General features: G+C 40.3%; 1 protein-coding gene across 3 annotated transcripts in view; it reads right to left on the reverse strand.

The window, feature by feature from the left end:
* The window catches only part of MROH2B (maestro heat like repeat family member 2B), a 59,358-nt gene that overhangs the window by 9,883 nt on the left and 23,693 nt on the right, over window positions 1-25,782 (reverse strand). For all 3 annotated transcript variants that reach the window (XR_005530506.1, XM_039244291.1, XM_039244292.1), the window contains exons 18-33: window positions 25,056-25,163; window positions 21,419-21,535; window positions 16,681-16,788; window positions 15,996-16,148; window positions 13,466-13,492; window positions 12,590-12,709; window positions 12,303-12,382; window positions 10,286-10,421; window positions 10,096-10,191; window positions 9,745-9,834; window positions 9,262-9,382; window positions 7,006-7,103; window positions 4,497-4,649; window positions 2,222-2,379; window positions 1,603-1,729; window positions 830-1,017 (exon numbers count right to left, since the gene is read on the reverse strand). Coding sequence is in view for 2 of the 3 variants with exons in the window: in XM_039244291.1 (XP_039100222.1) it covers window positions 830-1,017; window positions 1,603-1,729; window positions 2,222-2,379; window positions 4,497-4,649; window positions 7,006-7,103; window positions 9,262-9,382; window positions 9,745-9,834; window positions 10,096-10,191; window positions 10,286-10,421; window positions 12,303-12,382; window positions 12,590-12,709; window positions 13,466-13,492; window positions 15,996-16,148; window positions 16,681-16,788; window positions 21,419-21,535; window positions 25,056-25,163 (1,880 nt within the window). In the remaining variant the exon portion in view is untranslated. The remainder of the gene's footprint in view (window positions 1-829; window positions 1,018-1,602; window positions 1,730-2,221; window positions 2,380-4,496; window positions 4,650-7,005; window positions 7,104-9,261; window positions 9,383-9,744; window positions 9,835-10,095; window positions 10,192-10,285; window positions 10,422-12,302; window positions 12,383-12,589; window positions 12,710-13,465; window positions 13,493-15,995; window positions 16,149-16,680; window positions 16,789-21,418; window positions 21,536-25,055; window positions 25,164-25,782) is intronic.

The following is a 25,782-nucleotide window of genomic DNA, read 5'->3' on the forward strand; positions in this document are numbered from 1 at the left end:
TTTACAAAGGTGGTTTTGAGGGCCACCTGGGTGGCTCAGATGGTTAAGCATCCGACTTCGGCTCAGGTCATGATCTCATGGTCTGTGAGTTCGAGACCGGTGTTGGGCTCTGTGCTGACAGCTCAGAGCCTGGAGCCTTCTATGGATTCTGTGTCTCCCTCTCTCTCTTCCCCTCCCCACTCACACTCTGTCTCTCTCTGTCTCTCAAAATGAAAAGACATGAAAAAAAAGATTAAAATAAAAAACTAAGGCAGATTTGACATTGGAATGAATAGTTACACAAAAGGGCAGAGAAACAGAACATTGCGATGTAGGATCAAAATCTGCACCTAATACTTCTCAAAGAGCTCTTTGGATAAATATATAGTAAAAATTTTAAAGCATAAGAAAGCATTGATTCATGGCTTAATTGGGATTCTTTTCTTTCTTTTTCAATAGTGCACAAAATAATTTTGCTTCCTTCAATTGGTGATATCTTAAATTTAATGAAATATGGTATTTATTTTTATTCTTCTTTCCTTGGTGGCCTTGACTATCACCGAATTCCAGCTTTCCCTAAAGGGTCTCTCACTGAGAGAAAACAAATGGAGCCGAGCAGGCTCTCGATGGAAGCAAACAGAGCCGCTATTCGTTGTTATGTGACCATTCTGGGCAACTGCACTGGGTACTGCTCAGGAGGAAGAGAAACAGGGCTCAAGGGCAGTGGAGCCTCATTTCCTCATGGGGCGTTGAGGCCATCCTAGAAGGCGTAGGCATTGACTTACAGAGCCCCTCCTCTAGAGTCTGGGTTCCGGACAGCTCTGGAAGGCCCTGTGGCCCGGCCATTTACCTGCAGGGGTCTGGGGTCTGCTGCCGTTCTCCCTGTGGCATCACCCGCCGCCTGCGACTCAAGATGGAAGTGGGCATTTTCTGGCCCAGTGTGCAGCTGACCAACTTCAGGAGAAGAGTGAACACCTCTGGGTACAGGCTTGTGACAAGGGTGCCCGCCGATACCACTTCATATATAGCACAGGCCACCTGAGGGGAGAAAGGACTTCGTGGTCAAGCAGGCTCCTTTCCTCCCAGGACATCTCCCTGGCCTGACCTTCAAGTTGTTTTCTCCCCAGAGGATTGCTTTCCAAGTTGACCACACTCATGGTCAAAACCAAACCAAGCCAAACAGAACAAAACAAAACACACACACACACACAAAAAGAGCCAGAGAGGAGAGGATGTATTTGTTTGGAAACTTCTCAACTCATAATTGTGTTTCTCTCTCAGGACTGTCATGTTCGGCAACCCCAAACTCTAGGGGGCACCAGTCAGGTAAAATGAAATCTTTTCCAGCATAGAGGTCTTTCAAAGGGATGCTTTGGATATCTTAAGACTAATCTGTAACTGCAGACGCACAGATTTTCTTTGGGATGATGAGAAATTTGCTTCTAAAAGGGATCCGCCACAGACAAAATTGCTGCCATATTTGTCCAATTAACTCCAATTAACTGGAGTCGATTTAAAATCAGGGTATAAGAGGGGAAGAGGTATGATTAATGCTACATCACCAAGTTCCAGGACCATGGAGTGGGACACAATTCCAGGCATATGATGGGTTGTCCAACTCACTGAAATCGCCTCCAGCCCAGCTACGTCATCTTCTAATTCATTCTCAAGTTTGTCTGTTAAGACTCTCAAGAGCTTACCACTGGAGGCTGTGTTCTCAGCCAGAGCCTTCCACAATGTCTTTGTGTCCCTAGGGTGGTAAGCCAGGAAGCTGATAAGAAACAACTCTTTGGAATATGAGCTTTTTCATCTGTTCCCCTCTAAAACCACATTATGACTAATCAAAATTTCAAGGACGGATGGAGATGCTAACTTGCCTGGAGACGATAAGGGTGTCTTAGTTTACAGCCCAGCATTTTGGACTTGGGTTACTGAGGTTTGTTAGTGTCCTTTAAGGCAGAAACCTCCCACATAGCTCAAATTCAAGGCAACCAGAAAGAGGAGAAATCCTCATTTTCTAATTCTCACTTATTCCTATGATATATTTTTTTAATCCAATCACATTATGAGGATATGTATATTGGAAAAATGTTATTTATGGTTCAAACACCATTTTTGAACTTATTATTTAGGTGAGATGTTATCAGCCTTGGTTTTTACTATCTTTCCCTCAAACCACAAATTCCTCCTCAATGCAGATTAGCCTTTCCTGGGAGAAGAGACGAGCTCAGTTAGGATCTACCTGTCAAAGGGCAGAGGCTTCTGTAAAAGGTTAGCAACAACTGCATCCATGTGAAAGCTGGCTATCTGAGAGACGGCTTCCAGCATAAACTGAAAACTTTCCTCCTTTTGTCTGAGGACTGGCATGTGATGGTAAATCAGGTTCAAGATCTCCAATAGCTAAAAAAAAAAAACACAAAAACACAAATCGAACATTAAGTTGCCATTTTCCCTCTACTATATGGCTTAGGACACATATAGTCAGCATACTAATCATGGGTAATGAATGACTTATATAATAATGTTAAAAACAATAGTTAATTCTATGCATGGCCTATCTCTTACTCAAGAGGACTGTAGCTATATTGGGTATTTATTCCTAAATCAATATAGCAAATATTTACTGAAAGGCTGTCTTATGCCAAGTGTTGTGCTAGGCATTGTGGGGAATTTACCAAAGAGGAATACAATGTAGCCCTTTCTCAAAAGGAATGCGTGTTCTCATAAAGAATGCCAGCCATATACCCACAGGCCTATGCACAAGGCAGTATATGGGAAATGGTACACAAGAGGTTCACAGGACTGAGAGGGGAACCCAGAAGTAACTGAGGTCACTTTGGAGGGACTTCTGATGTGGGCCTTGAAGGATATATAGAAATTTCAAAAGGCAAGGTGAGGATGGTGGGGAAAGTCATCCTCATCCCAAAGAAGAATATAGATAAAGATGTAAAATAAGAAAACATGATAATAGATGAGGCACAAAAGATTCTTAGAGCAGTGATGTTATTCTGTATGTCCCTGCAATGGTGGATATATGCGATTATACATTTGTCAACACCAACAGTGAACCTTAAGGGAAACTGTAGACTTTGAGTGATAATGCTGTGTTGATGTAGGTTCATTGATTGCAACAAATGTACCACTGTGTTGTAGGATGTTGATGGTGAGGGAGGATGCATGTGTGCGGGGGAGACGAGGTATTTGGCTCTTGGCCCAGTTTTGCTTTGAACCTAAAACTGATCTAAAAATATCTATATAAAAACTAGCATGAGAGCATGGGCCCAAGCAAATATGGCAAACATTTCTAGAACAAGAGAATGGTCCAGTTTGGAACACAGGGAAAATGAGGGTGATAAGAGAAGATAACTTGACAGAAAATATGAAACCAGATCCTAGAGAACACTGAAGGTCGCCCTTCCAAATTTGGGTGTTAATATGTGGGCAGCAGAAAATGATGTTATACATTTAGATTTTTGATGTGGAGAAGGGCATAGCTGTCTGCTGGTAGCTTTGCTTTTGGTAGGTATTTCTCTTGTTTATTTTGGATAGACATTTTTAGGTTAAACATGACATTTATGCTAAATTATAATTCCTTAAACATAAATACTTGGCAAATATGATTACCACAAAGTCCCGCTTCAATGATGTTAAGGGAAAATTTAGGTCCCTATTACTCCCTTTTAATGCCAAGCACACAACTACAGCGACATTCCAAATTTATGAACCTTTGATTTCCCATGCCCAGTATAATGTCTGCCACATAATATGCACTCAGTTAATTTTTTAAAAAACTGATGGGAGAGTAATTAGCACAGAAATCATTTCTAAAGGTCGTACTTTGGAGGATTCTTTAATTTAGTGTGGTTGACTCTGGGATATGGGGACCATAACTTCTTTCACCTATAGGAGGTGCCTTCATGGAGTTAAAGCTTATCTTCCTCCTTATTAATCTTTGAATTGCTTGAATTTTGTTTCCAACCTCAAGAGAGAGGCTAGAGCATACCCATTTGGAGCTCTTAACCAAGCTTCCTGAACTCAAATCCTCTTCACTCAGCCTAACTCTTCAGCTGGGAGCAAGGACTGAGGACTTTTCCCTCAATCAGTTCTCCAATGATGCCTTCCTCACCAGAAAACAAACCCCAAGGTGTGTGGAAGAGAAGCCTGAAGTGAGGCAGTGGGATTAGAAACTCTACTAGTCCTCAGTGGCCAACCCAATGGTGATCCTTACAGGTACAGTTTTCCAGAATCCAAATGCCCTTGGTTCAAAGCTTTTGTCTCTGGCCAAAGGGCAACAGTTAGGGAAGATTTTTTTGATCACAGACTAGAGGCAGTTGAAGCAGGCTGAGACAACGTGAGCCTGGTTGTTAATACACATGTTGGGTCTCTGCTGAGGCCTCCCGGGGCTATGCATGCCCTTGCCTGTTGCCCACCAGAGGACAAAGTGGGAAGTGGCAATCAACTTGACATTTCAGAAGTGTTAGAATTCTGCTCAGTGGTCAAACTGGCTGTCAGTTCACCTGTTCTTCCAAAGCAGCTCCTTGCTCCTTCAGGGCCGTGACCATCCATATGCCACAGGCCTTTGTACAGGTGGTGTTAAGGGTCTCCAGACCATCCAGGGTTTCCTCCAGGAACGTTAGAATTTCTTCATTTGGGATGAGTTTACTGACAATCTGAGAAAGCACCCAGAAAGATTCATGTTATCAACCACCTTACTCCATACAACATGCTGGTACTGTTTGTTTCAGGATATTGGAATTTCCAAATAGCACACGACTGGGCCATAGAAACTATAGAAGATACTAAACATAGACAGTACCCTACAACCTCTAGGCAAACTTTCCCTGCAGTTGCCCTTTTATCATTTCATATTTATTGAATCCCAAGCCTACTGAGGCAATTTCTTCTCCAAACTTATACTCCACAAGGGAGAAATAATGTACAAAGTTTGTATAACAATTTATATGATATAAATTACTTCAGCATACATTTCATATGTCACAAAAATATGCCTTGAGTCTGCCAAAGAATAGCTAAGACTTGAGAATTTAGGAAAATCTATCACCAGGTACTAAGTGCCATGCTCAGTAATAGGTGCCTCCCGGTTTCCATGAAAGTATGAATTATTATGAGCCCTGTCTTTTACTCTTTCCTGTTTTAAAATTAAGAGTAGGCAACAAAAATTCTAGAAAATAAAAGCTTTGCAATTTTGGCCTCTAAGTACTATACAGAATGCGTGATAGCAGCGTATGAGTATGAATGTGCGTGTGTGCGTGAACACATACGCATGCGTGTGTGGAATGAAAAGGCAGGCAGGCAGGTGGAAAGTTAGCAGTTTGAATGAATTCCAGGAACATTGTCTGGGGCTTTAACCAAGCAAGATGGTTGTGATTATGAGTCTGTAGGTATGAAAACATTACTATTTACAACTCACTTCCCTCTGCATTAAGTGACCTGATGATTGATATTTAATAAAAATGTTCTTGAAAGGAAATGAATCCTTTTTCATGAATAGTTGCATGTCTCAACCAGTTTCTGGGTCATTTTTGTTCCAACATCAAGGGACTAGACTGCCGCATCTGTTCTATGTAACACCAAATACCTGCTTGGGCTCCAAGCTCAATGGTGATCTGTTGTTTTTTTCTCATATTAGGATGGATGATGGTTTAGCAAGAAAGGAAGGAGGAGAGCTCATGTTTTTGAGCACCTATCATGAATCAGACACTTTTTAAGGCATTTGACCTATGTCCTCTCTGTGCCCCTCAACTGGCTTCTTTCCCTTATTCTGGCCACTTTCCTATTGTTTCTCCTGCTGTCACTTTAATCCAAGCCACTTTCTTGTAGTTTCCTCCAAATTGGCCTCATTAATTTCACTCCTGCTGGCCTGTATTGCAGTCTGAACACAGCAGCCAGATGACATTCCAAATTAGAAGTCTGATCATGTTCCCTCTTGCAGAAACACACCCTAGCCCATAAGGGGCTTGTGAAAATTAGCAAAAGACACACTGTCCCTGAGACAGTTCACTTCTCTCTGTAAGTATATGGTCATAATGACTGATTTTCTTGGACCCTTTACTGCCAACTGTGGATAATGACCTTAAAATACATAAAAATCTACAATGCTTACATTAGGAATGATGCTGCCTCATATGAAGAGATCCTTGTGCATTTCATATCTGGCACAATTGGACACGATGGTCCCAACTAGTGCTCAAAATGCTCTGCTGGCTTTTATTTTCAACTGGTAAGTAAAAGTCAAAGTGTTTGGGGCATCTGGATGGCTCAGTTGGTTAAGCATCTGAGTCTTGGTCTTGGCTCAGGTCATGATCTCAAGGTTCATGAGTTGAGCCCCACATCTGCGTTGTCAGTGCAGAGCTTGCTTGAGTTTCTCTGTCTCCTCCTCTCTCTCTGCCCCTCCTCAACTCCGGCTGTCTCTCTCTCTCTCAAAATAAATAAACAAACTTTAAAAAAAAGTCAAAGTCTTTAACAAGACCCTGAAGGCAATTGGATCATCCCTGAGCTATCTCTTGGATCTCACTACCTCCTTTCTCTACCTCAGGTTCTCTGTACTTGCTTTTCCCCCTCTGCATGGAATGTTCTTTTCCCTCAGTTTCCATGGTCTTTCCTTCTCAGTGACCTTTTCTAGGAAATAACCCCTTCTGTAATCTCTATTCCCTTACTTGACTATATTTTTCTCAATTATCACTACCTGACATATTTATTTGGCTGACTCCATCTACTAGGATGCAAGGTCATCCAAGGCAAGCATTTTGTCTTTTTCTATTCTTAGAGCCTAGAACAAAGTCTGGCATATGAAAGGTGCACAGGACATAGTAGGTGAATGAATAAATGATTAAATAAATGAATAAATTCATTGACCAATCCACTGAACAACTCTGAGAGGTAGATTATGCCTTTCTTTTTAAGATGAGGAGAATGGGTTTCAAGCTGTGCACACAGAATGCGTGTAATGGACTCCAAAGCCCTTGTTCCTTTTACGTCGCTTGGCCAGTCTTCCATATCTATTACCTTTGCTATTTTAGAAGAAATCTTGATCTGGACCTGCACATCATCACACTGCAGCCCTTCCTGCAAATCCTGCAGTCTTTCCACCTCCAGGCGAATGCCTAAAATCCACAAGGGGGGACATACACAAGAGTTCAAAGACCTCATGGGGTTGAAGAGGTTGGCCATATTTCAAAGGCAGGCATAAGAGCAAACACGTACAGGTAGTTTAGCACTTTGCTAAATACTCTGCAGACGATGATCTCATTTATTACTCATAAACATCATCTGAGGTAGACGCTCCTGTTTTTGCAGATGGGAAGCTTAGGCAGAAAGGTATATAGCCATTTGGCCATGGTTATCCAGGGACTAAAAATAGGAGAGTCAGAACTTGAACCCCGGTCTGTCTGACACCAATGCCGAGGTTCTTACTAGTCTGCTATGCTGCTGTCTCTGTTGCAGTTGCAGTTTGCAGCGAGCCTCTTTGGGGAAAATGGAAAGGTAACTATTGCAAGAAGAACATCAGCAACTCTGTAAAGGATTGTTGGAATCAATTTATAAACTCAGACCCAAACAGTAATGATTTTCTGCTTGTTTGAATGTATAGTAATTGTGGAAACTAACACCTGAACCACTATGTGGAAGGCAGCCCAGCCCACAGAACACACAGGGACTCTGCAGTCAGACAGACCTGAGCTCACAGCCCAGCTCCACTACTTGCTGGAAAGGCTACATTTCTTTCTTGTTTTGAAAAAAAATTTGAAGTTTATTTATTTATTGAGAGAGAGAAAGACAAGGGGGGGGGGAGAGAGAGAGAGAGAATGAGGGAGGGGCAAAGAGCAAGGGAGAGAGACAGAATCCCAAGCAGGCTCCCCACTGTCAGCGCAGAGCCCAATACAGGGCTCGATCCCATGAACCATGAGATCATGACCTGAACCAAAATCAAGAGTCAGACGCTTAACCGACTGAGCAACCCAGGCACACCAGGAATGGGTACGTTTCTTAACTTTAGGTCTCTCATCTCAAAACTGATTATTAAATGGGTATTTAATTTAGCATCACACTTGTTACTTGTATTCAACAGGTGTTTGATAATCATATTCCTTCTCTCCACCATGCTTATTTGATCCATCAAGAAAAAGAGTTAAAGTAAATAATGAAGTATGGAATTTCTTATTAACAAAGAGTACTTGAGAAACTGAATTTTGCATGTTTCTGAAACACAAAGTACACTAAAGGAAGAATAGGTGGAACAATAATAGAATTAAAATTCCTGTCTTCCTATGAGGTCCCTCTATGGTACATTTCTTTTCTCTCTAGTATGGTCTCTTAGTTCTTAACTCCTTAACTCGTTTTTTATTTTGTGGCTTGGTACAAGCATATATCCTTAATGAACTATCTTCCCATATCCCAAGGAACTTTTCATACCTATTTTGACTCTGCTGAATATTTCTTTTTCTTCTCCACCGACTAACCAGCCCCTCCCTCCCCACTGCCAAATCCCACCTTTTGGCTTTAACACACTTTTCTTATGTGAATTTTTGAATTGTAGCATCTCTGTGTCTCCAGCAATAGAGAAGTGCTTGACCCATGGAAAGCGCTTAATAAATATTTTCTGAGTGCTAAAAGAAGGAGGAGTGGAACACAGGTGTGAGATGGCATTGAAACTTAGACCCACGTTCCTGGCCATGCCTGGGCTGTATAGAACCACGTACATACAGTGCACGGCCATCCTCAGTGAAGCCGCTGCTGGTTGAACCTGGACATAAGGCCCTGATTGTTGGTTTCAGCCTGAGGTTGAGGTTTTAAAATTCTTTACATTTTCTGATATTGACACTCCACATGTACTTGGAGAGCAGACAGAGGTCCTGCTCTCGAAGCTGGAAAAACCTCCACAAAGTTGTCTCTCTTAGAGAACTTCAGCAATCGTGCTGTTTTCTCCTAAGGAAAATCTTGTGACAGAGGAAGCATTGCTAATATGCCCGAGTGCTCAGTGATTTAAACTGGACACTCTCGAAACATTTTACCTACCCCAATGGACCTTTATAATGTTTCTGTGTTATTATCTTTCTTTCCAAAAATAGAAAAAAACAGAGCCATTGGGAAAAAAGAGATCCAAAAGAGAGACAAATTCTATGACGTAATTAAGGCATCAGGACACAGAAATGACTGAACTGAGGAGAGAGAGGGACAGAGAGACATCGATGAACAAAGGGGAAAACTGAGAACAAAAGAAAACGTATCTTTTCTTCATGTGTGGGTTTCTCATCTTTCCCTCACCTTTTATACAGAACAGACCAATAGTGGAGCTAGCAGCTGCCTGACGGATGGTGGGCAGAGTGTCACAGGAGTGAGGAGCCAGGAGGCCGAGGAGAGAGCCGATCTTAAAGTCTTCTGGTGCCTGGAGGATAAAGGAGATGGGGTGCAAGGTGACGGGGAGCTTGACATCCCAGGATATGCCCAACAACACTGGAGAAGAAGTCCCTTGTTTTCCCCCTAAGGTTCTTAGAATGAAACTGAATCTTGAACTTTCCCTTTAAGGGCAGTGGAAAGGTCAGCCAACAAGCATGTAAAGGCAACCAGATTAATCCTCGTGTACTTGCCGCACTCTGGGGTTAGGCGACACCTCTCAGGTGGTTTCCCTGGAAAGCACTCCATTCTGGGACTGGAGACCCACCAAGCATGAGTTTGGGATTCCAGAGGCCTCAGAAGTCTCTGTTGTTAGCAAGTGAGGTAATCTATTCAATGCGGCGGATTACTTACCTCAATATCATTTGTCAGCACTTTTGCGGTGACCTGGAAGGCTCTTTCTCTTTCCCAGTCTTTTTGTGAAACAAGCCACATTCGGAGAAGCTGTTGGTCAAAGAAGAAATGTCCTTTTCTTAGTACTGGTCATATTCACTCATTCTCACGCTCTGGCTCTTGCTCTCTCTCTGCCTCTTCTGTAACAGGCTGCTCACTTCCCACACACAATTTTAAGAGGACTGGTCCTATGTGGTGGGTTAGATGGGTCAGGCTGGATCCCTGGGAAGAGGCTGAGGTAGAGTCTGGAGTGTCACCTTGCAGCACAGATGAGGGAATGTGGAAATCAGTTTGAGCAGTGGCCGTACTCACATTGAACATTTCTTGACAGTCCTCCGCTTTCACATTATCCCACATCATGGTCCTCAGCAGCCTTCCCAGAGCATCCATGGATCGTTCGTAGAGAAACTGAAACCCAAAGTGAGCGGGAGCGTCAGGCTGAGGCGGGAGAGTAGACTCCCACTCTAGTTCTTGATTCTACTCAGGCCTCACCCCCACGTACACTGATGTGCTCCTTGTCCTTATCTGTTTCGCCTTCATCTTTGAGTTTTTCCAGAGGTGGAAGGGGAAGAAGCCTCCGAATATTCTCTTCAAGAATATTGAGATGGTCATTTAGTGAGAGCTGAGGTTTCAGTTTGCTGAAATGAGAACCATGTAGAGGGAGGGACTTTAGGATGACAAAACAAAACATAGCCCAGAAGAGTACTCAGGAACTAAGAACCATACCCAAAGGGGTCAGATACGTTTGCTGACATGTTGGAATGTTGAGGGAGGTGGTGACAGAGGAGGGAGAGGTTGGGGATATGGAACCATTGGTGTGCATAGTCAACATGCCTCATTTCTAATTTATTAGAGCAATGAACAAATCATCCCTAGCTTTGTGTTACTTAACCCTTTATTATATGATCTGTGATAATGTTAACTCGCTTGTTTTTTCTAGTGCTCATGGGTTTTGTGTGTGTGTATGTGTATGTGTGTGTTGGGTGGGGGCAATTATAAGTTTGGAGCAGTGATTTTTATCTGTTTCAAAGGTCTTCTCAGGTTATAAGTACTGTCACACATACTATAGGCACTCATGAATGTACCTATAGTAATGACACTGTAATCATCCTTCCTTCCCCCCCCTCCCTCCACCCTTCCTACCCTCCCTTCCCTTATTTCTTTCTTTCAGATATTTAGTATAAACATCATGAAGATATGAACAAACCTAGACATAACTTGGAAAAATGCAAATGTTCAATAAACATGAAGATCCCCATTTATTATTTAATAAATGTAAATCAAGACAATACAATACCACTTGTCAGCTACCAAATTAGCAAAGAAATTGAAAATGATGACATGGTTGGGGCAGGGTGAAATTGGTTCTCTCACATGGGGAATAACAGTCAGTACTGGCTGGGACAGGTCAATTGAAAATGTTAAATATGTTGATATATGCTGAACAGTCTTTTCATCTTTATTGTCTGGCTGGCTTAAAAAAAATCAACTTACTGAGGCAAAATTTATGCACAACAACGTGCATCCAGTTAAAGTGTGCAATTAAATGAGTTTTGCACCCATGAAGCCACCAGTATAATCGATATAGAACACCTAGATTTTTCCTTATGCCCCTTTACAGTTTGTCTCTTCCTTCCTTGTAGCCCCAGATGGGGAGGGGCAGAGAAAGAGGAGGACAGAGGATCTGGGATCTGAAGCGAGCCTTGTGCTGACAGCAGAGAGCTCGGTGCGGGGCTCAGACTCACACACTGTGAGATCATGACCTGAGCTGAAGTCGGCTGCTCAACTGACGAGCCACTTAGGAGCCCCAGATTTTTATTATTTTTAAAAACTTACCATAGTTTTTAAGTTTTAACAATGAATTTGTATTTCTTTTACTGCAGGGAGGCAATATTATTTTAGAATTTTGATTAAAATTATTTTCTTCTTTAGATTTATTGCTACTAACCAACTAAGATATGATTAGGGTTTTTGTGAGTTTTTTTTTTCTTATGTTTATTTTTGTGTGTGTGAGAGAGATAGAGCATGAGTGGGAGAGGAGCAGAGAGAGAGTGAGACACAGAATCTAAAGCAGGCTCCAGATTCTGATCTGTCAGCACTGAGCCCCACATGGGACTTGAACTCATGAACCTTGAGATCATGACCTGAGCTCAAGTCAGATGCTTAACTGACTGAGCCACCCAGGTGCCCCAGGACTTTCATAAGTTTTTAATGAGAATATTAAAGTTTGCCTACAGGCCAAAATCTAGGCAAAGACATTTCCTTTTACACAGAAACTTCAGTCCCCATCTAGTTGCTCTTTATCTCTGTTGGTCATCAAATGGTCAGCCCCTTAGTTCTGTAGGTCTGAAAACAGAGAGAAGCCCCAGTTTTAAATAGCCTATTGATGAGCTGTGTTCATTTTGGGGAGGGTGCTCTGGTGTATCCACTGATTGATAAGTCAGTTGATCTGAAGGAGGATACTGGGGAGGAAATATTTTTTTCAATGACAGCAAGAATAATTTTCTAAAATTCTCTACCTGAGGTATCTAATGGCGATTAAGGCTTTCCACCGAACAGGGCTAGCTAAGGAATCCAGGGGCTCATCCCTGATGAAGTCCTGTAACACAAACAAGGAGATGAAATATTTTGGAGAGTGAGTTTTCACATGCAACTGCAATCCCACTGGACCGTTGGGTGCCCTTGGTCCAAAATACGGCAGAGATCTGTTCCCTGGAACTGGTGAGTTTTCCCCACTTAAAAAAAGCTCTGTGCTCTTGGTAACAAACTTTTCATGGCCTTGCCCATGTTCTCTCTGCCCACTTACCAGCATGTAACCCAGCAGCACCTCCTTGTAGGAGAACTTGAACCCCTGATCCCCAGCATCTTGGACAGCGATGCCAATCTCAGTGATACTTCTTGTGAAACTCATTTGCAGATCCATGTCCTAAAGCAAAATGATTCACAGTGCAAGCCAAGGTCTTGGGTACCACACCTGGTTCTATAAACCCAGTACTTGACCTAGGGTTGAACTATGCGCCCAGACAGAAATGAGAATCTCTGTTTCTTTTCCTTCTCTACGTCAGTCTAGGATCAAAGTTGCAAGGAAATAAAAAAAAACAAAGGTCAATTTCTACTCCTTCCACCCCCACCCCCCTACTCCCCCATAGATTGAGGTTCTATAAGGCAGTGGCTTTTAAACTTTTTGGACCATAAATCACACAGCAGGAAACAGTTTACAATTCCACTCTGTACTTACATGTTATCTATCTATCTATCTATCATCTATCTATCCAAATATAGTCTATATAATAACCAAAATAAAAGTTTTATGATGCTTATTATTACTATGTGCAATGTTCTCTTCTATTTCTCTTTTATTTCATTAAAAAATTTGCTGGTTGTGCTCTATTAGATCTATTACATTGAACTCATGGTCTACTAGTGGGTCAAGCCAATAGTTCTAAAAATACTGCTCTAGTTTGCAGTCTAACTTTCAAACCACCTGGAACCAATATAGCTCTTTGTTCTGTCCTAGATTAGGCTCAGGGATCCTGGCTTCAGAATTGGATTGGTTAGTCATGTATTGGGGTCCTTTCCTCTGGAATCAAACCAAGAGGACATCTATGCTTTCTGCATTTCCAGGGAGCATACTGTGTATCCAAATGCATTTGTATTCAAATATATCAAATATATTGCATACCTTGTTCATCACAGACATGCCCAGAACCTGAAAACCAAAGGCAAAAGCACATATAGAGCAGCAGTTAGAGCAGTTCCCTCACACCAGCAAGAAGAACCACCTACCAACCTGAAAACAACAGTGGAGAGGAACACCGAGTCTTGCCAAGGGGTGGGTGCTGTTCCCTCCCTCCCCTCTTTCCAAAGTGAGGTCCTGTATGTTGGCAGACATTTTCCCCAGAGGAGTCTAATCGGCCCCAGAGGAGCACAGCACAAAGACAACAGGCCTTTGGGTTTCAAGCCTCACCATTTAAAGAGCCTCTACCAAAGTTTGATAAGAAAAAGGGTAAAGGCTGTTGGCAGAAATAGCAGTGAAAAGCTATAAAATGAAAGAAATAGGGCAGTTGACTTTGGAATGGAGATATAGTCAGTTCTGCTATGACGTTTGTATTGAAAATGCAAACTGGTTCCAATGAAATTGATATGTGAGTAAATACTTCTGGTATATCCTGAATTTTGTGTTTGCTTACGCACAGTTTTGTCCATGACAGCAAAAGTTGCACTAGCTGAATTGAGCTGCATAGGAATACTCACACAAAACTTCAAACATGCCAGCTGCCTCAGTTTACCATGGTATGAGCTGCTTCCCATCAAAAGTGGCAATCTAGTTGTCCAACTGATTTCACATCACCCTTCTTCCTACCACCATTTCATTACACCTCACAACTTTCACAACTGAATTCATTTATTTTTCAAGAAAAAGTGCCATAATTTTTTATAGTACTTAGGTATTTCTTAAATGGGTTTTAAAAGTACATTCCTGTTTTTTCCATGTCAGTGATGGGGTTTTTGAATGTTGTGCCCCTCAGTTCATTCTCCCCATAATCCCTGTGGTTTTTCTTGTACTATCTTGTGCATCTGTTGTGTTACAGCAGAACTGACTGTACCTTGAAAATGTACAGTCATCATTATCTAAAATATTATTTATTTTATCTCCTTTCCTCTTTTATTTTTACCCTAATTTCTCTCAATGACTGACTAAACAGTAATGTAACATAAAGCATCTCTTTTTAAATCATAGTTTTGGTTTTCATCATTGCTTTTCAAATTTTGAGTGCATCAGAATCACCTTTTCAGAAGCATGTCAAAAATACAGATTCACAGGTCCATCCCTGAAGGCTATGACTCATTAGAGATCTCTATTTTTAACAGGCTCTCCAGGTAATTCTCATGCAACTGAAGTGTGAGGATCACTACCCTGATCCCTTTCACTAGCATATACTTCTATCTGTGATATCATGAGTTCCCTATGATCCCATTTTTATCACATACACACATGAATAAATACCAAGAGTACAGATTTATCAAGCAGTTGGTGTGTGGAAAGCACAGAAGAAGAGATAAGGGAGCATAAGGTACAATCCCTAACATCAAGTGCTGACAATCTGATGTGGAAGCAGATGTGCACATGATCAGCAAAAGCTTCTGAAATCTGGCTATGGATAAGAATCATTTATAAATCTTTTCAAAATACAGATGTCAGACTCCACCCCAGTTCTACTGAATCAATCTCCCTGAAAGATGGTTCTGGGAAGCTGTATTTCAAACTTGATCCCAAGTGATTTTTAGGTGGCTAACCTGGTACTAGTTAGCAAAATGGCTAATTGACAATATATAGTAAGCACTTTAGTAAAGATGTAAAAAGTACTAGGGGGACAGAAATGATCAGATGAATTCCAACTCAGATGTGTGGCTCTGAGGCGGGAATATTTCTGGCATGTTTGAAGAACATCGATGACAGCCAGGGTGATTGGTAAGAATCTGTGTGTTGGGGGTACGTGTGAAATAGTACATAATGATATAGATTGGGTAGATTGATTAATGACATATTTTTATTCACTTAAAAATACATGTATTGTGGGGCACCTGGGTGTCTGAGTTGGTTGAGCATCTGACTTCAGCTCAGGTCATGATCTCATGGTTTGGTTCTGTGAATTTGAGCCCCACATTGGGCTCTGCACTAACGGCACATAGCCTGCTTCAGGTTCTCTGTCTCCCTCTCTCTCTTCACCTCCCCTGTCCTCCTCTCTCTCGAGAATAAATAAACATTAAAAAGTTTTTTTGAAGATGCATGTATTGCACTTACTATTTGTGAGGCACTGTTTTAGGTGGTTTATCTATACCATGTAAAAGGTTAAACAAATACCATTAGTAACACTTCAGGGACTATTGCAAGGAATGATTGAACCTGTAATGCCCTAATATAGTACTGGAGTAATTATTTCAAGTTCAAACTCAGAGGAGACTGCTGCTATTACTTATCTAGGAAGGGATCATGGGACATGAACTGCCCAAGGTTTTGGAAAGAAACAAATTGCCTGACCCTGTTTTGTTATTAATTTTTTTTGTTGTCTTATGTTCTCATCTTCCAAATATACCAGGTCCCACCTTTGGCCTGTGTTATTTGAACATGAATATTCCCGAGAGACGAGCCCCTCCAAGGTTTGGGAACCCCAGCCTGGAAATCCAGGCAGCCCTGTGCGGGCCATTACCTGAGAGCACTGGCCATAAAGAAATAGGACTTGGGATACAATGTCTTGATCAAGCCTGGTGAGGAGTTGACTCTTGGGAGCATGGAGGGCCACAGCTCCATAGATTACTATGACATCAGTCTTGGTAAGGCTCTTTTTCCCAGAAAAAATACCCTGAAAGAGAGACATGAAAACTAAGATTGAAGGTGTTTCCTTGCCTCCACATTGTTTCCTAATCCTACGGACCACTACAGAGATTAAGAAATGGGACTGCGATGATGAAAATGAGTATAAAACTGAGTCTAAAACTGCTTGGTAAAATTTAAACACCCAAGACTGTGTTGTGGATCTATCAGGCTTTAAAAGAGGTCCCTGTGAGAAAGCTCATGTTAATTTTGCTTATTAAATCCCTTTCCTTCAGGGGAAGCAGAGTGTACACAATGGAAATTGAGCAAGAGGCGTGAGCAGTTGGTAGAGGGACAAACCTAGGCACACACAGAATTCCATAGGACCTTCCAAGTCAGCAATAGTGACAGAAAATGGAGTAGACCTGTCAGATAGCTGGTCAATCTATAGGGCCTGGGCTCGGGCAGTTCTCACCTGGACCACAGACCTGGGGACAGGAGGAGGCTGTTCACTGAAGGAATCAAGGTCGTTTGTCCCTGCAATGACCAAAAGCTTTGGGGGAGAGAGTTGTTCTTTTTACCTTACATCGATTCATGAAAAACTTCTCCCGATCTTGGAATGTTTTAAGAACTTTCAAAACAGTATCCAAGTGGTTCTCAGCGCAGTATCCTAAAATAGATGTTATTCCCTAAATTCAGAAAAGATAGGAGTTTTGAGTTTAACCATTCACTTATTCAACAAATATTTATGGAACACCTACTCTGTGTCAGGCCCTCTTCTAGGTGCTGGGGACACAATGGTGAACAGAATACACCAAACTCCCTGTTCTTGTGCTGCACACAACCAGGGGGAAATGACAGGGAAATAACATTAAATAAGCCCATAAGTTTGGTAAATCTGTCAATATACAATATTTCAATAGTGAGAAGTGCTATGGAGATAAGAAAAACAAGAAAAGAAAATAGCTGCTGTAGCTTGGGGAGAGTTTTCAATTTAAATAGGTAGAAGGCTTCATTACCAGGGTGACATTGAATGAGGGAGCAAGCCATTGGACTGGGAGAGAAGGAGAGTTCCAAACAGGATGGGGGAAATGGTGTTAGAAATAATGCCAAGAGCAATAAATGATAACAATAAATGATAACCTGACACGGAGAAAATAAATAATAAAATCCAGTTTCAAAAGTTTGGTAAGTCTAGTGGTTTCTGATCATTTAATATGGAAGTCGAATCCTAAACATCTTAAAATTTCTGAGGAGAATGTATAACAAAATACACTACAATGTTTTTTTATACTAGGTGGTTTTTATTAGCCTGGGAATTTTTAAAAATTAATTTTTATTTTTTTTTAACACACATATTCTCCTCCCTCCACATTCACATATACTCTGCAGCCTAGGCCAGGGTAGGGAATAGATAAAAGTGCTTTGAAAAAAGTTTTCCAGGTTATGCTTATGTGTTCTCTAGGTTGAAAATCAATAGCATCTAAAGTTATTTTCAGCTTGTAAATTCAATGATTTTGATATTTATGATTTTTTAAAATTTTTTAAAATGTTTTTAATTATTTCTAGGAGAGAGAGAGAGAGAGACAGCGTGAGCAGGGGAGGGTCAGAGAGAGAGGGAGTCACAGACTGAAACAGGCTCCAGGCTGTGAGCTGGCAGTCAGCACAGAGCCCGACTTGGGGCTCGAACCCACGAACCGCGAGATCATGACCTAAGCGAAAGTCAGACGCTTAACCGACTAAGCCACCCAGGCGCCCCTGATATTTATGATTTAAAGTAAAAAGTCAAGGGCAAAATATACTAAAAATACTTTTATTAAGTAAGAATAATTGAAATCCATTTTTCAATACTTTCACAAACCTGGTTAAATAATGAAGCATTGATCCCGGGATGCAAGGGTCGTTCAATATCCACAAAGCAATGCATGTGATATATCACATCAACAGAAGGGTGAAAACCATATGATCATTTCAATAGATGCAGAAAAAGCATTTGACAAAGTATATCCATTCATAATAAAAACCCTCAACAAAGTAGGTTTAGAGGGAACATACCTAAACATATCTAAACATGAAAAACACAGAGCTAACATCATGGTAAAAACCTGAGAGCTTTTCCCCTATGACCAGAAACAAGACAAGGATGTCTATCTACTGTCACCGCATTTATTCAGCACAGTACTGAAAGTCCTAGCCACAACAATCAGGCAAGAAAAAGAAATAAAAGATATCTGAATTGATAAGGAAAAAGTGACATTTTCACTATTGGCAGATGACATGATGGTGTGCATAGAAAATCCTAAAGACTACCAACAAACTACTGGAAATGATAAATGCATTCAGTAAGGTCACAGATACAAAGACAGAATACAGAAATCGGTTGCATTTCTATACACTAATAATAAAGTAACAGAAAGAGAAATTAAGAAAACAGTCCCATCTATAATTGCACCAAAAATAATAAAACACCTAGGAATAAAGTTAACAAAAGGGCATGTAAGACATGTACTCTGAAAACTGTAAAACTGATCAAAGAAATTGAAGACAACACAAATGGGAAGCTATTCCATGCTCATAGATTGCAAGAACAAATATTGTTAAAATGTCGACATTACCCAAAGTAATCTTCAGGCTTAATGAAATCCCTATCAAAATACCAACAGCATGTTTCACAGAACTGGAACAAATAATCTTAAAATTTGTATGGAACTACAGGAGTGCCTGGGTGGCTCAGTCAATTAAGCCTCCAACTCTTGATTTTGGCTCAGGTCTTGATCTTATGGCTCGTGAGATCGAGCCCCACATAAGGCTCTGTGGTGACAGCACGGAGCCTGTTTGGGATTCTCTCTCTCTGTACCCCCCCCCCCCACCCCACTCATCATGTTCTCTGCCTGTCAAAATAAATAAATAAACATTAACAAACTAAAAGAACCTATGCTTAATTCGTATGGAAATCGTATCGAACCACAAAAGACCCTGAATAGTGAAAGCAATCCTGAAAAAGAAGTGTAAAACTGAATAGAACAGAATAGAGGGCCCAGAAATGAACTCACGATTATATGGTCAATTAATCTTTGACAAAGGAGGCAAGAAGGATGCTGTGAAACTGGATAGCTCCCTACAAAAGAATGAAACTGGACCACCTTCTTACACCATATACAGAAATAACTCAAAATGGATTAAGGACTTAAATGTGAGACTTGAAGCCATAAAAATCTCAGAATAGAGCACAGGCAGTGATTTCTCTGACTTTGGCCATAGCAACATTTTTCTAGGTATATTTCCTGAAGCAAGGGAAACAAAAGCAAAAATAAACTATTAGGACTACATCAACATAATTATATATATAAATATATATATTGGCTTTCTCCCCCAAGTTGTTATTTAAATTCCAGCTGGTTAACATACAGTGTAATATTAATTTCAGGTGTATAATTTGGTGATTCAACAGTTACGTACAACACCTGGTGCTCCTTACTACAAGTGCCTTCTTAATCCCCATCATCTGTGTAACCCATCCCCTCCCCCCAACGTCCCCTCTGGTAACCGTCAGTTTGTTCTTTATAGTTAAGTCTATTTCTTGGTTTGCCTCTTTTTCCCCCTCTTTTTTTGTTTGGTTCTTAAATCTCACATATGAGTGAAACCCTATGGTATTTGTCTGTCTCTGACTGACTTATTTTGCTTAGGATTATACTCTCTAGCTGCATCCACCTTACTGCATATGGCAAGATTTTACTCTTTCTTATGGCTGAGTAATATTCCATTACATATATATACACACGCAGCATATCTACCTATATCTATATCTATATGTATATCATCTATATCTATGTCTATATCTATACCACATCTTCTTTATCCATTCATCAGATGTTTGGGCTCTTTCCATAATTTGGCTCATTGTTAATAATGCTGTTATAAGCATCAGGGTATATGGATCACTTCTAATTATTATTTTTGTATTCTCTGAGTAAACACCCAGTGCAATTACTGGATCATAGAGTAGTTCTGTTTTTAACTTTCTGAGGAAGCTCCACACTGTTTTCCACAGTGGTTGCCCCAATTTGCATTCCCACCAATAGTGCAGAAGGGTTCCTCTTTCTCCACATCCTTGCTAACACCTGTAATTTCCTGTGTTGTTAATTTTAGACTTTCTTACAGGTGTGAGGTGATATCTCATGGTAGTTTTGATGTGCATTCCCTGATGACTGGTGAGTGATGTTGAGCATATTTTCATGTGTTTGTTGGCCATCTGGATGTCTCCTTTGGAGAAATGTCTTTTCATGTCTTCTGCCCATTTTTAAACTGAATTATTTGTTTTGGGGGTGTTGATTTTTATAAGTTTATGAGTTCTTTATATATTTTGGATACTAACCCTTTATCAGATATGTCATTTGTGAATATCTTCTCCTATTTTGTAGGTTGTCTTTTACATTTGTTGATTATTTCCTTTGGTATGCAGAAGCTTTTTATTTTGATGTAGTCCCATTCGTTCATTTTTGCTTTTGTTTCCCTTGCCTCAGGAGACCCATGTAGTAAGAATTTGTTACAGCTGATGTCAAAAAGGTTCCTGCCTGTGTTCTCTGCTAGGATTTTAATGATTTCCTGTCTCATATTTAGGTCTTTAATCCATTTTGAATTTATTTTTTGTATATGGTGTAAAAGAGTGGTCCAGTTTCATTCTTTTGCATGTTACTGTCCAGTTTTCTCAAACATTTATTGAAGAAACTATCTTTTTTTTTCTATTGGATATTCTTTCCTGCTTTGTTGAAGATTAATTGACCATATAATTGTGGGTTCATTTCTGGGTTTTCTATTCTGTTCTATTGCTCTAGGTGTCGTCGTCGTCGTCTTCTTCTTCTTCTTCTTCTTCTTCTTCTTCTTCTTCTTCTTCTTCTTCTTCTTCTTTTTGTGCCAGTACCATACTGTCTTGATCACTACAGTTTTGTAATGTAACTTGAAGTCTAGAATTTTGATGCTTCCAACTTTTCTTTTTCAAGATTGCTTTGGCTATTTGGGGTCTTTTGTAGTTCCATAGGTGAAGGGGTTTAGGAATACACTTATTGTGACGAACACTACATTGTACACTTGAAAGTAATATAACAATGTATGTTACAATACTGGAATGAAAACTTAAAAAATAATGAAACATAGATATTTAAACAGGAAAGCAGAATTTTCTGAAAAATTCTGTTGGATTATTTAGAATGTATCCATGGGTTATGGGTGAGTAGACATTGTCATAAGACCTGTCAGTGGTTTTCTGAATGGAATTAGTTCTCATCATTATAAGAGGAAATTGAGAGAAAGGAGTCTTACCTGTCGCTGATCTCCCAGTTGGTTGGGAGCAATGAGAAATTCCTTAATCTGTGAGCTTACAAAATCTATATCTTGGCAGGATGCTAAAGTGGTTCCCAAAGCTTTCCAAAGAAATTTCTGGAAAACAAAAGACAGCAAGCAACAGAATGTTAAACAGAATGTTTCACTGGAAAACAAAACTCCAATGAAAAGTCAGAAGTCATCCAAAGGACAGAAATTTAGGTGACTTAATGACTACTTAACTAAACATGCACTTCAAGTATTATCTCTTCTTGAAAGTGTTTTCTTCCCCACCAAGGTCTGTCCTTACCTGTGCTCTTCTGTACTCCTCTCTGCCTTATGCCATGCCATTATAATATCTTCTACTCCCTACTGTAATGTTCAATTTTCTTGATTGTCTCTGTGCTCAGCATTTCAGTTTTTGGTAACAGAGGGCCTTATTGATTGCTTTCAGTGCAGTCCCTGGTAGCTAATAAATGCTCAATAAATGCTTTTAAAATACACATGTTCAATGAGAACTGGGATGTCTTCAGATATTTTCAACATTCAAAGTAACTTACTTTATAGTTTAGGAGATTTAACCTATAATAGTTTTGAAAATAATACTCTCTAAGTTCTACTATCATCTGTTTCTCAAAAGTAGGGTGAGTTGTCTAGAGGTACTGTAGAACGTGTCCAGGGTGAAGGTGAAAATTCATAAGGAACTTTTACATCCATGGTATATCTTTTATTAAGGGATCCTGAGTGAATTAGAGAAGGAAAACTCCCATTACAAGTTTGGGAGAGCAAGAGAGCATATGGAACATCATCCTGTAGCTTCCATATCCCTTGAGTTGATGAGAATGTTGGATTCATTATGCTAGCCCTAACATGGATACTTCTGAAATGTCTAGATGGGGAAAAGGCAAGCAAGACAGACATGACTTTCTGTTCTCTTTCATCATAAGACACAAGATTTAGAACTGTGGCAGAGGGAACAGGGTAGCCCAAAAGTGACTTCTGTTTGAACACCACAACACATGCCTGAATGTAAATATGTGTATGTGTATGTGTGTATACATATGTGTGTGTGGGGAGGGGTCCACATACTGATAGATCTATATTCTTGTGGAGGTAAGATACAAGGAAAAAATTCACAAGAAGAGATACTTGCCATATGGCTAGAAAAGTGAAGTCATGAAGTCTTAATTTGTTTTCTATAGTTATATAATATCAGATTGCCATATCCTTGGGGCTCCTGAGTGGCTCAGTGGGTTAAGCGTCTGACTTCGGCTCAGGTTATGATCTCGCAGTTCGTGGGTTTGAACTCCGCTTCGGGTTCTGTGCTGACAGCTAGCTCAGAGCCTGGAACCTGTCTTTGGATTCTATATCTCACTCTCTCTCTGACCCTCCCTTCATCTCTCTCTCTTTCTCTCTCTCTCTCTCAAAAATAAATAATACATTAAAAAATAAATAAGATGTCCATCTTGTCACATACAGTAGAGAAAACTGGCCAGTTGCAGGTTCATTCCAAGGACTCTGTAGGGTTTGAAGGATTGTAGTGATTGAGTGGTCATTATGGGTCAAAGGGAACTTATGGCACTGTCAGAAAGGAAGAACTAGTAGTAACTAATAGAGTTATATTAGTACATTCAAGAGAAATTGTGCAGATGAGTCCAGGTAGGGATGGGGGGCTACATGAGGTGATAGATCTGGTGGAACAACTGTCCGAGTAGGAATCTGATGAGGTAGCACCCATTGCACTCTTAGATTTCCAGGCAAGAGTCCCCCATGATAATAGAACTATAACAAGAAAAACTGTATACCATGGAGGAACAAATATTAGCTAGGGCCAAAGCTGCTAGAGTGCATTTAACTCTACCTTGGAGAAAGGACAGGAAGGAGTCTGGAAAAGTCCTATGCTGCAGGGGAAAAAAAATGATATTATGAAGGGGACTTATGTGTAGACGGTTGGCCTCAGGGCCTCTCAGTAATATTGACTTGTTGCTTCTTTGCTGATGTTGGTCAGATTCAGTGTATTGTGCTTTCCTCCTTTGAGACTTGGCAAAGAATCCCAGAAATCAGAATCTCAGAACTGGAGAAAAACGTGGTCAATTGCAAAAACAGCCAGAACCTTTCTATCCCACCTCTATTGGTGCCTCCTTACTAGGAGAGTGTGCAACTTCTTCTATTAAGAACAGTCTGTTTTGTCACTCCTCACATCTGGGCTGGCCTTGTGACTTGCTTTGACCAATAGAATGTGGCAGAAGTAAGAGACTTTGTATATTTCATTGCCACAATGAAGAGAGCAAGCCTGGGCTGGCCTGCTGGAGGATGAGAGACCACAAGGATCAGAAATAAGTTGTCCTACTTGAGATCATGGCAGACAGACCAGCTAATGCCCAGTATATGCCAGTGAGACTAGTTGAGATCAGATGACTGTCCCCCTCCCCCCTGAGCTCAGCCCAAACTGTCAACCTTCAGAATTGTAATCTAAGTAGATAACTACTATTTTAAGCCACTAGGGGTAGTTTGCTATGCAGCTAAAGCTAATTGATACACTCTTACTTTCCTGTTGTTACATATAATGGCTGAGAGCCATTTAACAGCTTCAACTGCTCTGCCTACCCATGCTACCCCTCCTTGGACTCATCTCGTGAGTCTGGAAGCTGTCAGATGAACGGCATTACTTAATATGCACAAGTCTAGTTCATATACGAGAATATGAGGCATTGCTCACCAAATTTTCCTGATGAGTGTGTCTGCAGGCTTGGTAGGCCAATCTGGAGAATCAGTACTGTCCCAAATTAGAGAATCAATCAATGAGAGGGACTTTGAATATTGCATAGGAGAGTTGAAAGTTGATAGTAAATAATTTGTTGGTACAGATACTTAATACTAGAACTGATGACTTAGGAAATGTTTTCCCAGGAAAAAACATTAGAAATGATATAACCATAATGATAACTTTGATCTACTTTTTATGGAGCACAATTCTTGGGCCAGTCACTTCACCAGTCACTTTATGTATTTTATCTCACTGAACCCTTATAACACTATAATTCTCAGAGCAGGGTATGATTTCCATTTTAGATGAATATCCTGAGGGTCTAGAGAGGTTAAGTAATTACCTACAGTTACACAAGTAATAAGTAGCAGAAGCTGGATTTAAATCCCTTTTGGAATGGATGATTACAACTCAGAGGGTTAGGTAAAAGCCATCTGGGAATAGAAGAAGGAATGGTCTGGTCTTTGGGCATTCTTTTAGTTCTAAGTTTTTGTTAAATTGTAGTAGATGGTTTCTTGTAGCCCACCTCACAAAAGTGGCACAAAGGACACCAATACATGAGCTGACATTAAATCAGTACTGTGACAGGGACTACTATTTTCCTTCATTATCTATTTTTCTTCCTTCTTTAACAGAACACCTGAATTTCAGCTAGGTGCATATCTATCTCAAAGGCCCCATACTACTCAGTTTTCCATACAGATAGGTGCTGTCCTATGAATAATTTTTGGTCCAATTTGTGGTGAAGGGAAGATAGCACTTTTCTAGCAATTTCTCCCTCTTTTTGGTGGTAGTACAGACAAGTTGGAAGTTGAACAGCCATTTTAGGTTATGAAGTAGGAAGTAAAGTCCCTCAGTTGAAAAACCAACCTTCTCAAGGGAGGTGTTGCTGTAACTGTCCATTTGCTGGTTGAAATCTCGACTCAGTTGAATGGTCCAGGCTATGTCACTGATCTTCCATAAAGATTCTTTGAGCAGCTGTTGCAGGGAGTGGAAGTTAGACATGAACACAACTGTTTAATGTACTTTCTTGTTACCTTAATTTTTCAAAGTATGGATATATATTAAATGAGATTGTTCATTTTCCCATTCAAAAAAGTTGGTCATTTTGGAACTTTTCCTCTTATTTTATTAAAGGTTATTTAATTATTGGGTTTCTTTTTTGGAACATCTACACCCAATGTGGGGCTCAAACTCACAACCCTGAGATCAAGAGTCACAAGTTCCTCAGACTTGTGAGGAACAACAACAAGTCTGACCCTGAGTCAGCCAGGTGTCCCTTTATTGTAATAGCTGTATTCTGTTATGTTCTGAATTCCCTTTAAGAACAAGTTGCACAGAATGTGGAAGCAACTCCATGTAGCCTTCCTTTTCCTCTTAAGTAAAAATTGCTGTAAGGCTTAAAATAGAAGCTAATCCATTCTGAAACTTAAAGTTAACATTTTTCAAGTTTTAAACAGATTTGGAACACTCCATTTGTCAATGTTAGTTTGTTTTATTATACACTAAAAGAAAGGGACAGCTTTTGAATAAAGAATTAAAATGTCTTGAAGAACCAATTAAATGTACAAGTACATTTTGCTAACTTCAATTCTAA

Source organism: Hyaena hyaena, unplaced genomic scaffold (assembly GCF_003009895.1).
Source record: "Hyaena hyaena isolate Hyena2069 unplaced genomic scaffold, ASM300989v1 scaffold_236, whole genome shotgun sequence".
In the NCBI taxonomy this organism is placed as follows: domain Eukaryota; kingdom Metazoa; phylum Chordata; class Mammalia; order Carnivora; family Hyaenidae; genus Hyaena; species Hyaena hyaena.